This window comes from Eulemur rufifrons, chromosome 30 (assembly GCF_041146395.1).
Source record: "Eulemur rufifrons isolate Redbay chromosome 30, OSU_ERuf_1, whole genome shotgun sequence".
In the NCBI taxonomy this organism is placed as follows: Eukaryota; Metazoa; Chordata; class Mammalia; order Primates; family Lemuridae; genus Eulemur; species Eulemur rufifrons.
This window is the reverse complement of record NC_091012.1, coordinates 67250985-67264774: the sequence shown is the minus strand read 5'-3', so window position 1 is coordinate 67264774 and position 13790 is coordinate 67250985. Positions and strand designations below refer to the sequence as shown.

At 40.9% G+C, this 13790-nt stretch overlaps 1 protein-coding gene across 1 annotated transcript in view; it reads right to left on the bottom strand.

Annotated features, from left to right (window-relative positions):
* Positions 1-12796, bottom strand: part of ZMAT1 (zinc finger matrin-type 1) — a 38300-nt gene extending 25504 nt beyond the window's left edge. Inside the window, exon 1 of the mRNA XM_069463537.1 lies at positions 12586-12796. Coding sequence (XP_069319638.1) covers positions 12586-12796 — 211 coding nt within the window. The remainder of the gene's footprint in view (positions 1-12585) is intronic.
* Positions 12797-13790: the final 994 nt, after the last annotated feature.

The following is a 13790-nucleotide window of genomic DNA, read 5'->3' as shown; positions in this document are numbered from 1 at the left end:
TGCTGGTCCAGGCACATACTTTGACTACCACCATCCTAGGGCATCCACTGGTCCTATTTCTATTCCTTGAAGACATAATAAATATAAACCTTCTTCTAAAATGGCAATCTTTCAATATTTTAAGAGAGCTATTATGTCTTTATTCCTTCCTTCCCTCTTTAGTCCTTTTGTGAATTAATTCCAGTTCCTTCATATGGCATGATTTGTAGTCCTGTTGTTAGTTTGCCTAAATCCCTGCCACTCACAAAGTGCAACCTAAACAGAATCACTTTAATAGTGTCACAATAACAAAGTATAATGGGGTCATCATCTTATTTTTTTTAAATCGTGGTAAAAAATACATAATATAAAATTTACCATCTCAACCATTTTTAAATGAGTTTAGTAGTGTTAAATATATTTAACTCCTGATTTTGAATGTTTATCTTTCATTAATGTAGCCTACAATGTCTTCACCATTTTTTGGTGGTCACAGCATGCTGCTGACTCATGCTCAGCTAACTTTTGACTAAAATACATGGTTCTTTTTCACCTAGAGCTGGTTAAACTATGTTCCTCCAGGATGTACTTATATAGAAGCTTTTCTGGACCCCAGAACAGACCCAATATACACTTATAATTGCTCCATTTAAATTTTGCCTAGTTAGATTGAACCAATTATTTGGTTGAACCAACCAGACTTTGAAGATCTTTTTGGACCTTGAATCTGTTGCCACAAGGCTTGCAGAAGGTGGCTTTCCACAGAGAACAAATTTATAAAATGGGGTATCATTTTTCAGAGGCCACTTTATATTGCCAAATTCTTCTCAGGTTGCATTTCCCCTAAATTTGACATGAATGTGATGATCTCTACTTTCTAAAAGTGATACTTGAGGCTTGGAGAGGTTAAGCAGTTTGCCCTAAATCACACAGCTAGTAAGTGTCAGAGCCAGGATTCAAATCTAAGTCTACCCAGTATTTCATGACAGTTGGTTCTTAAAACAGCCACAGTTATGAATGAGAGACTTTCTCTTGGAAGGAAGGCTTGGCATACATAAGAAACATGTCTGATTCACAAGAGATGCTAAATAAATGTTTCTTTAGACACCCACCCTACCTTCACCCCCACCATTTGAGACATGGTTTTTGGACCCCCAGAAATAAATGACCTATAACAAATTCTAAAAGTGGGAGAGGAAACTGGTGATGGTACAGATGTTTTTCAGCCTGTCCCAGGGTGAAGGCCTAGAGGGAAGACCAATCTGAGGGAGCAGATGTTAAATCTGAGGTCAGGTGAGCAGATAATCTTGGCTGTAAGGAAGGTGACTGGGACAAGAACTAATGTTTACTGAGCACTCACTACATGGAGGGAATTAAATTAAGTAAGTGTTCTGGCAAAGAATTGGAACTTAGGAGCTGGTTCTGGTAGGAATGGGAACCAAGGCATAGCTGAAAAAACTTGGGGTCTTGTATCTTCCTCTCTTTCCTTTTCTTTCTCACACTCTTTCTCTTTCTTCTTCCTTAACTGATTAGAATATAAACAAATGTATTTTTATTGGTTGGTTGCTAAATATGGGTTTATAGTGATTCTTAATTCCAAAAGTAGTTAAGAGTTGTAAAAAGCACTAAAATGAGAGACTGAATTACAGTTTTCAACTGCTATTAACTAGCTATATGACTAAGAATGTACCACAGCATTTCAGATTTCTATTTTTGAAGTTTCTTTTGTACATGACTTTATATAGGTTGATGGTGATCAATGGAAAAAGGTTGTATTTTAGCTAGGAATACATACAGAAGCAAAATTTTGATGGGACACTTACAGAGTACCCCAATATCTTACCTGCTTCCAGATAAGAAGACTGTCAGGGGCTGGGCGTGGTGGCTCACGCCTGTAATCCTAGCCCTCTGGGAGGCTGAGGCGGGTGGATCGCTCGAGGTCAGGAGTTCGAGACCAGCCTGAGCAAGAGTGAGACCCTGTCTCTACTAAAAATAGAAAGAAATTATCTGGCCAACTATAGAAAAAATTAGCTGGGCATGGTGGCACATGCCTGTAGTCCCAGCTACCCAGGAGGCTGAGGCAGGAGGATCGCTTAAGCCCAGGAGTTTGAGGTTGCTGTGAGCTATGCTGACGCCACGGCACTCACTCTAGCCCAGACAACACAGCGAGACTCTGTCTCAAAAAAAAAAAAAAAAATGCAGTGGTCAGGCTGAGACCTGCCCCAGAAATTCAGTACACCAGAACCTCCCCATTCAAGGATGTGTAAATTGATTTCACAGAAGTAAAACTATGTCGTGGCTATAAATACCTGCTGGTAGTAATATACACCTTCTCAGGCTGGGTGGAGGCAGTCCCTACTCAGATGGAAAAGGCTAGGGAAGTGACGAAGTTTCTACTGAGAGAAATCATCCCCACGTATGGTGTACCACTCTCCTTTGACAGTGACAGTGGACCAAGCTTCACCACGGAGGTCATACAAACCCTCAACAAGACACTAAAAGTCAAATAAAAACTACATACAGCCTATAGGCCACAAAGCTTAGAGAAGGTAGAACACATGAACTGGACCCTCTAGACCACTCTAGCGAAGCTATGTCAGGAAACACAATTACCCTGGGTAGACATGCTAAGCCCAGCCCTGTTCAGGGTCAGGTGCACACTGGGGCCCATGGGATATTCACCCTTTAAAATCCTGTTTGGGGCCGGGCGCGGTGGCTCACGCCTGTAATCCTAGCACTCTGGGAGGCCGAGGTGGGCGGATCGTTTGAGCTCAGGAGTTCGAGACCAGCCTGAGCAAGAGCGAGACCCCATCTCTACCAAAAATAGAAAGAAATTATATGGACAGCTAAAAATATATATAGAAAAAATTAGCCGGGCATGGTGGCGCATACCTGTAGTCCCAGCTACTCGGGAGGCTGAGACAGGAGGATCGCTTGAGCTCAGGAGTTTGAGGTTGCTGTGAGCTAGGCTGACGCCACGGCACTCACTCTAGCCTGGGCAACAGAGTGAGACTCTGTCTCAAAAAAAAAAAAATAAATAAAATAAAATAAAATCCTGTTTGGTAGACCTCCCCCACTCATCAAGCGATTAAGGGGAGACATTAGACAACTAGGGAAGTTAAATATAAATACACACCTCCAAGCCTTAGCCAAAACTATGTGCCATATTCACCACACCGTCCTAGAAAAAACCCCTATTGCCCTGGGTCTCCCTGTCCACTCCCACCAACCTGGGGATCCAGTCTGTGTAATGGACTAGAAAAGGACTCCCCTAGAGCCCACCTGGAAGGGTCCCCATACTGTGATACTAGTTACCCCTACTGCTATTAAAGTTACAGGTATCACTCCGTGGATCCATCACTCCCGGGTAAAAAAGGCTAAACCAGACAATGAAACTAATCTCTGGACTGAACATCAGGACCAGAAGAACCCACTAAATATCGAGTTTAACCATCTCCCAACGAGGACAGCCACACCCAGGAATGAACAGAAGTAAATGGGACCACTGGCCCTGGCCCTCATTGGGGTTATGGTGACCTTACTGGGGATTGGACTCTTCTCGGTAGCTCCGGGAAATTGGACTGGACTGTAGAGGGCATCTAAAACTGTGATATTTTGGCTCATTATAGGATGTCTACCCCTGGCTCAGTCCCTAACATCCTCCTGGTTGGGACACTGGCCCTAACAACTATGGCAGAAAAAGGCTGCCCTGAGACTTATTATACTAGGACTTGGATTCCCTCCACTAACAGGATTACTCGAGGCTTCTGGACCATGGGAGGTTTCACAGTCCACACCTACATGCCAAAGACATGTTATAGTCAGGCTCAGGTGTGCCACAGTGGGGGTAAAAATACTGGACTGGCACCATTACAGGTGATATTCAAATCTGTATAGCCCCAAGAAGCAAATCAGCCTGTTAGACTTATTACACCCACTGGGGGATGTCTGATGGGGGAGGAGTCCAAGACCAGGCTAAACTCCAACAGCTCGAAGACACAAAGGCTCAGTAAATATTAAATAAATATATATTAAATAAATATAATTAAATACTGAAGCTATTATTAAAATAGCCTCAGTAACAGAGTCAACTTATAAGAGGCCAAATCTTACTGGTGTACGAAAAATCACTGAACCCCTAGAAACCTTTCCCCTAATAACCCGTTCCTCAATATGACCTTCCAGGCCCTACCCAACCATACTTCATGTTGGGTCTGTTTACCCCTCCAGAAACGAGTCTGTATTGGGGTTCCTGTGCCTCCGGGCTAGAACTCCAGCATCTTGATCCCAGGCCCAAACAAAACATCCCTGATGGGCCCAGTAACATATAATGTCTGCTTTGCCATAACTTCCCACCTAAATATCACTTACATTACTAATACAGGAGAAAATAAAATACTGGGATTCATACCGGGTAAATTCTACACAAATAACCAAACCTTACCCAATAATGCCACTGCCACCTACTCCCGGGATGACATATTTTTTTTGTGTGTGTGGAAACATTGCTTACCTCTGCCTCCCAAGAAACTGGACCAGGACCTGCATCCAGGCCTTCCTCACCCCAGATGTTTCTATCTTCAAAACCCAGCAACTGGAAGCTACGGTAAGCCCCCACCCAAACACTCAGAATAGATGGGCCTTACTAACATCTTTCGTTCCTCATAGGGGGAGAAATCATTGCCAGGATAAGAACAGGGGTAGGTGGCCTAGGAACATCCCTGAGCATCTACCACAAGTTATCCCAAAAACTAAATAAAGACATAAAACGAGTAGCAGATTCCCTACTGTCCCTCCAGAGTCAACTAAACTCACTAACAACAGTAACCTTACAGAACAGACGGGCCTTAGTCACTGGTGAAAAGGGGGAAACCTGTGTATTCCTAGGGGAAAGGTGCCACTACTATATAAACCAGACAGGAGTAGTAACCACAAAAGTCAGGGAGCTAAGAGAAAAAAATCCAGAAAAATAAAAAAACAAGGAATTAAAACAAACCTGGGGTTTTGACTTAGGACAATGGACTTCATGACTACTACCTCTGGCCAGGCCACTTAATAATCATTCTCCTTGTCACTGTAGGCCCCTACATACTGAGCACAATTATAAAATTCATAGAGACAACTGTAACCCGGAGAACAGCTCACATAATGGCCTTACAAGGCTATCACCCACTGAGAAATGATGCCCTATAATACACATATAAGGACATCAAAGAGTAGAATGATAAGGAAGACCCCCATCTATTACCTGGTGCATCAGCCACCTGAGACCCCACCCCTCGGACCACCCCAACCTAATAAAAGTGGGAAAAATCAGGTAGACAGGGCTCAGAATTTGGTGGTGAGACCCCTCTGAGCCCGCCAGTGAATAACCTTGATTCTCCGACTCTCTGTGTGCCACTCGGTTTGTCCTCGGAACCACCGCTGTAACACTTGCTATAACAAAATAATTATACAACTCACCATAGGTTGGGGACCCCTGATTTAAAGTTTTTAGCAGCTATACAGTTAATACAGACCTTTAGGTGCCTAAAACAATCAAAGGGTCCTAGTATTTCTTTCCCTACTCCTCCATTATCTTCATTTCCTTGTCTAGGTCCTAACCCTAAATCTGGTTCTCTCCAAAATATTCCTTGGCAAAAAGCCAGATGGCATTTCTACTATGAAGTATAATGTTTTAGTCATTATAGCTACTGTTAAAAAGAAATTTTTTTACAAAATTAATATTTTAGTTATGAGTTAGGTATAAACTCCGTTTTTTTCCCCAACAAATTCATAGCAGATGGTCTTGTATCTTTTAATTGAACTCAGTAAGAAGTTAGGAGAGCCAGAATTAAAAAACTTAAATAGATTACACATTAGAATATCAAATGACATACTGAATGCTGTAAAGTTATGATTTCAACTCATCCGTAAAAAATAATCTTCTTTGAACATGGCAAATACCTCTTGGTTAATCTTAGGCAGATTGTCTTAATATTTCTAACATAGTACTTCTCAACTATTCTTCATTCCCTGGTATATTTGAATTTTTTATACCATTATAAACTTGGAAAAGAGATATAGATAGAGGAGCAAGGTTTTACACTCAGAATCAAAGCCTAGTTTAGTGAAACTTGGTAGTGAGATCTTAATGACACAATGGAATGCTCTCAAATATGGACTGGGTAATACTGTCTTTAAAACACAAAGGAATTTCTGGTGCCAATACAATTTATCTGCATTTTAACATAAGACAAAAGTGATGGGGAATAAGAAAGTACTGTCAAACACTAGGTTCAAAATGGGAAGAGAGGCCAGGTGTGGTGGCTCACGCCTGTAATCCTAGCACTCTGGGAGGCCGAGGCAGGAGGGTCGCTCGAGGTCAGGAGTTTGAGACCAGCCTGAGCAAGAGCAAGACCCTGTCTCTACTAAAAGTAGAAAGAAATTATATGGAAAACTAAAAATATATACAGAAAAAATTAACCAGGCATGGCGGCGCATGCCTGTAGTCCCAGTGACTCGGAAGGCTGAGGCAGGAGGATCACTTGAGCCCAGGAGTTTGAGGTTGCTGTGAGCTAGGCTGATGCCATGGCACTCTAGCCCGGGCAACAGAGTGAGACTCTGTCTCAAAAAACAAACAAACAAACAAAAAAAAAACGGTAATAGTACCTAAACCTGATAATGAAGGGAGGGCTTAAAATAATAAGATATAGAAAAGATAAAAAAAAAAACCACTGTTTAATGGATAGTCCCATTTATACCCAGGGTATAAAGGGATAAAATTGCTTTGCAATGCTATGCTTTGTGGTCATAAGCTGTACTTCCTCAGGTTGTTAGCTATTAACAAATTAAACATAATTTTAAAATATATGTTACTTTCCAGAAATTAGACACATCAGAAAGTTCTTCAGAGGAGAGAAATACAGTTATATAACAAAACTATGACCTATAGATACACAGTTTCATTTTGGGATGATGAAAAAGTTCTGCAGATGGATAATGGTAAAGGTTGCATGACAATGTGAATATACTTAATGCCACTGAATTGTACACTTAAAATGGCAAAATTTACTTTATGCATGTTTTACCAAAATAAAAAATAAAATAAACTATTGGACAAAATTAAAAGATGAAAGTATCTTCTTTTCCCTCAACCACAACATGAAGGAACACAGTTGCCCTGCAGAGTAATTTTGTTGCTCAGAGTAAACTGCACGAGCAAGTGATGGTTGTTTTGCTATCAGGACATAGGCAATCCTCATTTGAATAACACTTTATGAGAGTTAGTTCATGTATTTGGTTACATTTAAGTGTGGCTTCAACCTTTGGTGGGAAAATGAATCAACCTCAATTTTCTATTAATAAAAGTGTTTTACCTCTTTCTTTTCCCTCTTAGAAGGAATGTTTACATGACCTGAGAAAATAAAACTTTCAAAATAAGTTGGAATGGGGAGAAAAACTATGACCTGTAGCACTGGGATGTAGAAAAAGAAAAAAGATATTAAGTTGGTCAAATATATTCAAGTCTCATCTCTACCCATAACTATATAAACTTGAGCCAATTATTTAACCATTGTAAACTGTTTTTTCATCTAAAAAGTACAGAAATACAATGTGTAACTACTAATTTCCAGGATTTGGTGAATAGTAAATGAAATAAACATTTTAAAATATTCAACACATGTAGGAACTCAATAAAGTATGCTTGTTTACTAATCCAGAAGCTTTGAACTTTTTAACTTAATATTACATATAATCATTTTATTTCAGACCAGGGTTATTTTAGAGATCTAGTCCAAGGTTGTCAACCTCAGCACACTGTCACTTTGGACAGATAATTTATTGCTGTGAGGAGCTTATCCTATGCATTGTAAGATATCTGGCAAGATCCCAGGCCTCTACCAATTAGATATCAGTAGCATTCTCTAGTTGTGACAACCGAATATATCTCCAGACAATGCCAAATGTCCCCTGTGAGGCAAAACTGCCTCCAGTTTAGAACCAGTTTAGTCTAATGTCTTCATTTCATAAAAGAAGCTAAGGCCCTGAGAGATTATAGGAAATGAAGGATTGAGGGAACTAAAATTTTAAAAAATGATTCTATATTCAGGTAGATTTGGTCCATAAAAGAAATTCCAGTAGTCTGGGGAGAAACAATAGTAATAGAAGAGGGATGTTCTTAAATCAGTAAAATATATAATTATATGTACTAAAAGCTCACATTCTATGGACTTGGGCATTACTAAAATCCCCTATGTTAATATAAAAATATTTAATTCAGCTTGTACCAGAATATCTGCCTTCAATGATACAAAAAGCAAAGAGATTCACTTGACAAAAATTTACTTTTTATCTACCTTTGTTGGATTGAGCCTACTCCAAATAGCTGCACTATTATGACAAAGTAAAATAACATTAACTTCTGCATCCAAAAATTCAATTGTGTGTGAAATCCAAATAATCACATTTGAAACTTTCTCCTAACTACTACTACTAGATAACACCGGGCAATTTAGGATTAAATAGAATTTTGTGACAAAACTATAACATTTATGGCTGGAGTCAGAACAGAATAGTGACTTTGGTCCATCCTCACTTATGGAATTATGAACCATACAGGATCTTTGAGGGACCAGAAAAATATCATATTTCTTCAGCTCTGGGCAAGAGAATTTTCTGTTTATTTCACTTAAATGTTCTTTGGTTGCCTTGATAAGGAGTTTAAGCTATTCAAATTAGGTGACTCTACTTTAGGTATAAATGTCTATATCTAATAAAATGAATCTTACTTGTATTTGTTAAATCACAATTAGATTTAGCTGTATAAAACACCACAAAGGGTCCCAAACTAACAAATGTTCACTAATCTCTCTCCAGACATCCTCAACTTACCAAAGGCAGAGAATTAAAAATTAATTCTAACAGTTTACTAATTATTCCTCCCAGACACCAACATTAGATTTACAAATATAATGTACTTTAGTGTGCCTGTAGTATATAAGATACTGTGGCTTACAGAGTACAGATTTATAATAAACAGTAGAATGATACGTTCAGGAGTCTGACTGGTTATATTTAAAACTGCATTTCCCCCACATATTTATTTTTTAGTTTTACTATCAAGCACTCCTATTGAGCTCTTTAGTATAGCTGTGCCCAATTTGTCTGTATATCCTCAGCACCAAGCATAGTGCCTGGCACACACATATACAGGTGTTCAATAAATGATTTCTGAATAAATGAAGGAAAAGTTATTAACTAAATTTTCTTTTGATGGACTTACTATCACTTGACTTGAAACTTTACTGAATAATATTACCGACAAAGGAAAGCCTTGACAGGTAATTGCTATTCAAATAGATTAACAACTAAATAAAAACCTGAAGGTCCCCCAATCTAAAAGATCTATTTGATAATTTTTTTCTTAAAAGGAAGAGGCAAATAAGCAAGGATTTTTGTTTATTTTTGTTTTTACTATCAGTACACTAGAACATCATTACTGGGCAAAAATTCACCTTTTGAGCCTTTAAACATTTTTGAAAAACTTCACTTAATGAAATATGAAGTGTCAAAATCTCATGATTCCCCTTACAATGAATTCTGAGTATATATGTGTGTTTTCATGTGGCATTTCTTCTATCCACTTGGCATTTCTCATTTGTTTTAAGTTTATTGCTCAATATCCCATTTGTAATCTTTGAAAGCATCTAATATGCCCTGCTTGGCAATTTCTAATCTCCACTGACATTTGCTCATTACCAACCCCAAGACAGATGACATCCTCAAGAGTGTTAACTCCAGTTGAAAATGGATCAGTGAGGCCGGGCGCGGTGGCTCACGCCTGTAATCCTAGCACTCTTGGAGGCCGAGGCGGGTGGATTGCTCAAGGTCAGGAGTTCGAGACCAGCCTGAGCAAGAGCGAGACCCCCTTCTCTACTAAAAATAGAAAGAAATTATCTGGTCAACTAAAATATATATAGAAAAAATTAGCCGGGCATGGTGGCGCATGCCTGTAGTCCCAGCTATCCAGGAGGCTGAGGCAGGAGGATCACTTAAGCCCAGGAGTATGAGGTTGCTGTGAGCTAGGCTGATGCCATGGCACTCACTCTAGCCCGGGGAACAAAGGGAGACTCTGTCTCAAAAAAAAAAAAGAAAAGAAAATGGATCAGTGAATGCTTTTTCAAACCACTTTTAATAATCCTATCAGGAGTTGACTTGTAATAACTGAATTTTGACAATTCTTTGACATCTTTTAGAGCAATCTCCTAACTAAGACTTTGAAAAAACAAGCAAGCAAAAGATATTGGCACAGTACCAAACAACATATTTCTCTTCTCCTTTATCCACTATCATAACTGGCAATCATGCATGGCCTTTATAAATATCTGAACAGAAATATTTTGAGACCTAACAGTGTTTTGGGCAGTGTAATATATCAAATAATTACCATTTGTTAAGTGAAAAGGTAAGAGAATTTTAGTTTGAACTGAATGGTTAATGAAGGATATTTAGCTAAAATGAAATGATAATTTTTAGGTAACAATTATATCTGGTTTTTGATATGCTAGTAAATTGTCTCAACACTAACAACACAGATTTCATTACTCACTGGGTGTCCGGTGATAAAAATCAGTCAAGGTTTCTTATGATTTTTGAATTACTGTTGAGTATACAGCCATGGAAATACCACTGAAAGAATATCAATACAGAACTGCGAAATTATGGTTCATATTTTCAGATCTGAAATCAACCTCCAAGTTTGGCTAGTTCAATTCCCATATTTCAGAAATATCAAAACCAATACCCAGGAAGCTTGGGACCTGTTCAGGGCCACAAAGTCTAGTAGATTAATTAGCAACAAAACCAGTGTTCATTGCACCAGACTTCTGTGCCAGGGTTCTCCTCATTTTACTGCCTAGCAATACCATAGATAATGCTGCTACTTTATGAACTTACATTTCTTAAAGCCTTTAATATCTGCATATATTCAAAGATACTGCAACCAAACCAGTTACAGAGCCAGGCAAAAAGCCATTTTTTCCATGAGATACTAATTCTAAAACTTACTGTGAACAGGCCATGAGAACCCAATTGAATTGTGATTTTGATGCCTATAAAACTGCTCTTACCTACTTGCTGGTTATGGACAGAGAGCTTTGTATCAAAAATCAAAGATCCAGGAGATTTCATGTTTTCATCCCAGAACAATGGTACAAATCCAGGCTGACTGAAGACACTAAGGAAAGTCTTTTAAAGGTTGACTTTAGTAAGAGTTGATACATAAAACATCATCATATTACAGTGTATCTCTAACTTCCATATTTAGTAAGTGGCATTTATGTAATGTGCCTATTACAAGTATTGTAAGGAATTTTTTTTTCTTCTTTGCCATTCCTCAGAAGTGAAAGGTGTGAAAGGTTATGGAACAGCACACAGGGTATGTCACTTAAGAATGTTTAGAGGAGATTATTTTTATGAGGCAATTTAATGGGGTGTCCTAAGAAATAGGAACTTAAATCATTTTACTCTAGTTTGGCAGCCACAATCTTTCACTTTGGAGGCAAGTTAGCAACGTAAGGTAACACAGCAAATACTGGAAATTAATTACGAAATTTACTATGGCAAAATGCTTTACTGAGATCTTCTGCAGTGGACTCTGTCTCCACCATCTAAGAACATTTCCAAAATTCCTTTAAAATACATCTCAATGGCAAATTTTACAGTCTGCTATTAGTAGGCTGTTTACAAGTATATAGTACTTTGTGTGAACTAAACACCACTTATATTGACATAACCAAGAAATATCTTTTTATGTTAGGAGTAATATGTGTTGGTAGGTACAACAGCACTTACTAAAAGCCAAACCACCTTAAAGATGGGCCCGTGAACCTTGCTTTACTAGGTCACAACCTCAAATAGCCAAAGAAAACTCTCCAAAGTGATTCCTGAAATCTGTGCTTCTGCCATACTCTCTTCCTCCGCCACTACAGCCCCCTCTACCAGACCCTACGATCCTAAAATCCAACAGATCCTACTGTAAAGCTCAAGTATACACTCTAATCTCCCCAAATTCCTAACCCCATCTCTCCGTAAATATTCTGCAAGTTTCTACACTGCAGGACGTTGTAGTTCACCAAAGGGGGGCTTACTCCCTCGTATTTCTTTGGCCTTTCCTCTTTTATCTCTGCCCCTCTCTCCTAGCCGACCCCCTTCCCTTTCCCTGACGCTCTAGGTCCACATCACTTCTACCTTGCCTCCTCTTTCTTCCCAAATCATGCCTCAGCTTCCTACAGCACACGAAGACGTCTTGGCTGGGAGAGAAATTATGTGGTATTTTTTTTTTCCCTTCAAACTCCTGCCTTGTGAGTACCTTCAGTTCCTTTGCCTGGGGGCCCCCATCCTTTGCGGGGGGGGGGGAGAAGTAGGGAAGCCCCCTCTGCTTCAGTCCATCTTACACACTCGGGGCTAATACGGCGGGGTGGGGCGGGGTGAGCTTGGCCTTTACTGCGCCACAGCAGGTGGGGGGTGGGGCGGTGGCGAACCGCGCCCAGCCCAATCTCGGACCAGCTGAAGAGAGGCAGCGAAGGAGATAGGGCCGCCCCGCACCCCGGGAAGGGAACTCACCTTCTCTGAGGCAAGGGCGGGTGTCTACTTTAAAACTACTGCCCCCCCTCCCCGCCGCCGCCATAGTGGAGCCGCCAAAGCCGCCGCCGCCGTTGCCACAGCCACGGGCAGGCAGGCAGGCAGGGGTGGAAGTGGCGGCGGCAGAGACGGTAGCTTCCTGAGGGGAAGACTCCGCCGCCAGCGGGGTAATTGTGCTCGGCACCGCCGCCATCGCAGCGAGGCGAGGACAATTGCACTTGCGCCTCGCTTCGGTTAAGATCCTTTAGCCCCGCCTTCCGTTTAGCACCGCCCCCTTCGCGCCTCTTTTCCTCGCTTCAGCTAGAGCCTCGTTCTCGCGCCTTCTGTCCACCAATAGGGACGCTTTAGACCCTCGGGCCACCTACCCCTCCCACCACTGCTTGGCGTCACCCCGTCTCCCTTTGGAGGGGAAGAGATGACCGCCAAGGGCAAAGGGCAAAAAGCGCGGGATGTAGAAGCACGTGGGCCTCACACAGTGAGGCCTCTACCCTTGGAGGAGCTAATCTAAAACCAATTTAAGGGGGGAAAAAAAGGTCTGGAAACCTATTGATTACAACTTCAAAATATCTCTAAAATACATCTCCTGACTTTCTTATAGCCCTCGGTACAGAGAACAGAAATAAACAAAATCTTTCGTCATGGCACATTGGTCCTCATATCTCCTTAAACAGCTGTTTATCAATCTGCCCATCCAAATTACAATAAACTCCTGTGAATCCGGCACCCAATCGAAGAACTGGAATATTACTGATAAGTGAAATTGTAAGGCTGGTGGCAGGCACCCCTCCCTTCCCTAATGAAAACAGAAGAAGCCTCTCCTATTCCTCAATACCCGCCCCAAAACTGAAACAAAGAAATTCCTTACTCCTAGCCCCGACATCTCCTGGCCTAAGAAACTCCCATCCCCCAGCCCTAGAAACATACATAAACCCACTCAGACTTCTGGGCAGGGCGACTTCTCTGTGAAGCTCGTCCGGGTCCCTCTCTTGGGACTCGTTACCCTCACCCGGGAGTGCTCCAACAAAGCCTCTTTACTTATCCCTTTCAACTCTGCTCGTCTTTCTCTGGCGCCGGCCACTCAAAAAAACCTTACATTTGGTGCCAAAACCGGGGAGGGTACTTTGACCTTTGGCTGCGCCGCCCCTCCTGTGGACTCCGGTCTTAAAACCTCGCAGAAATCTCACCGT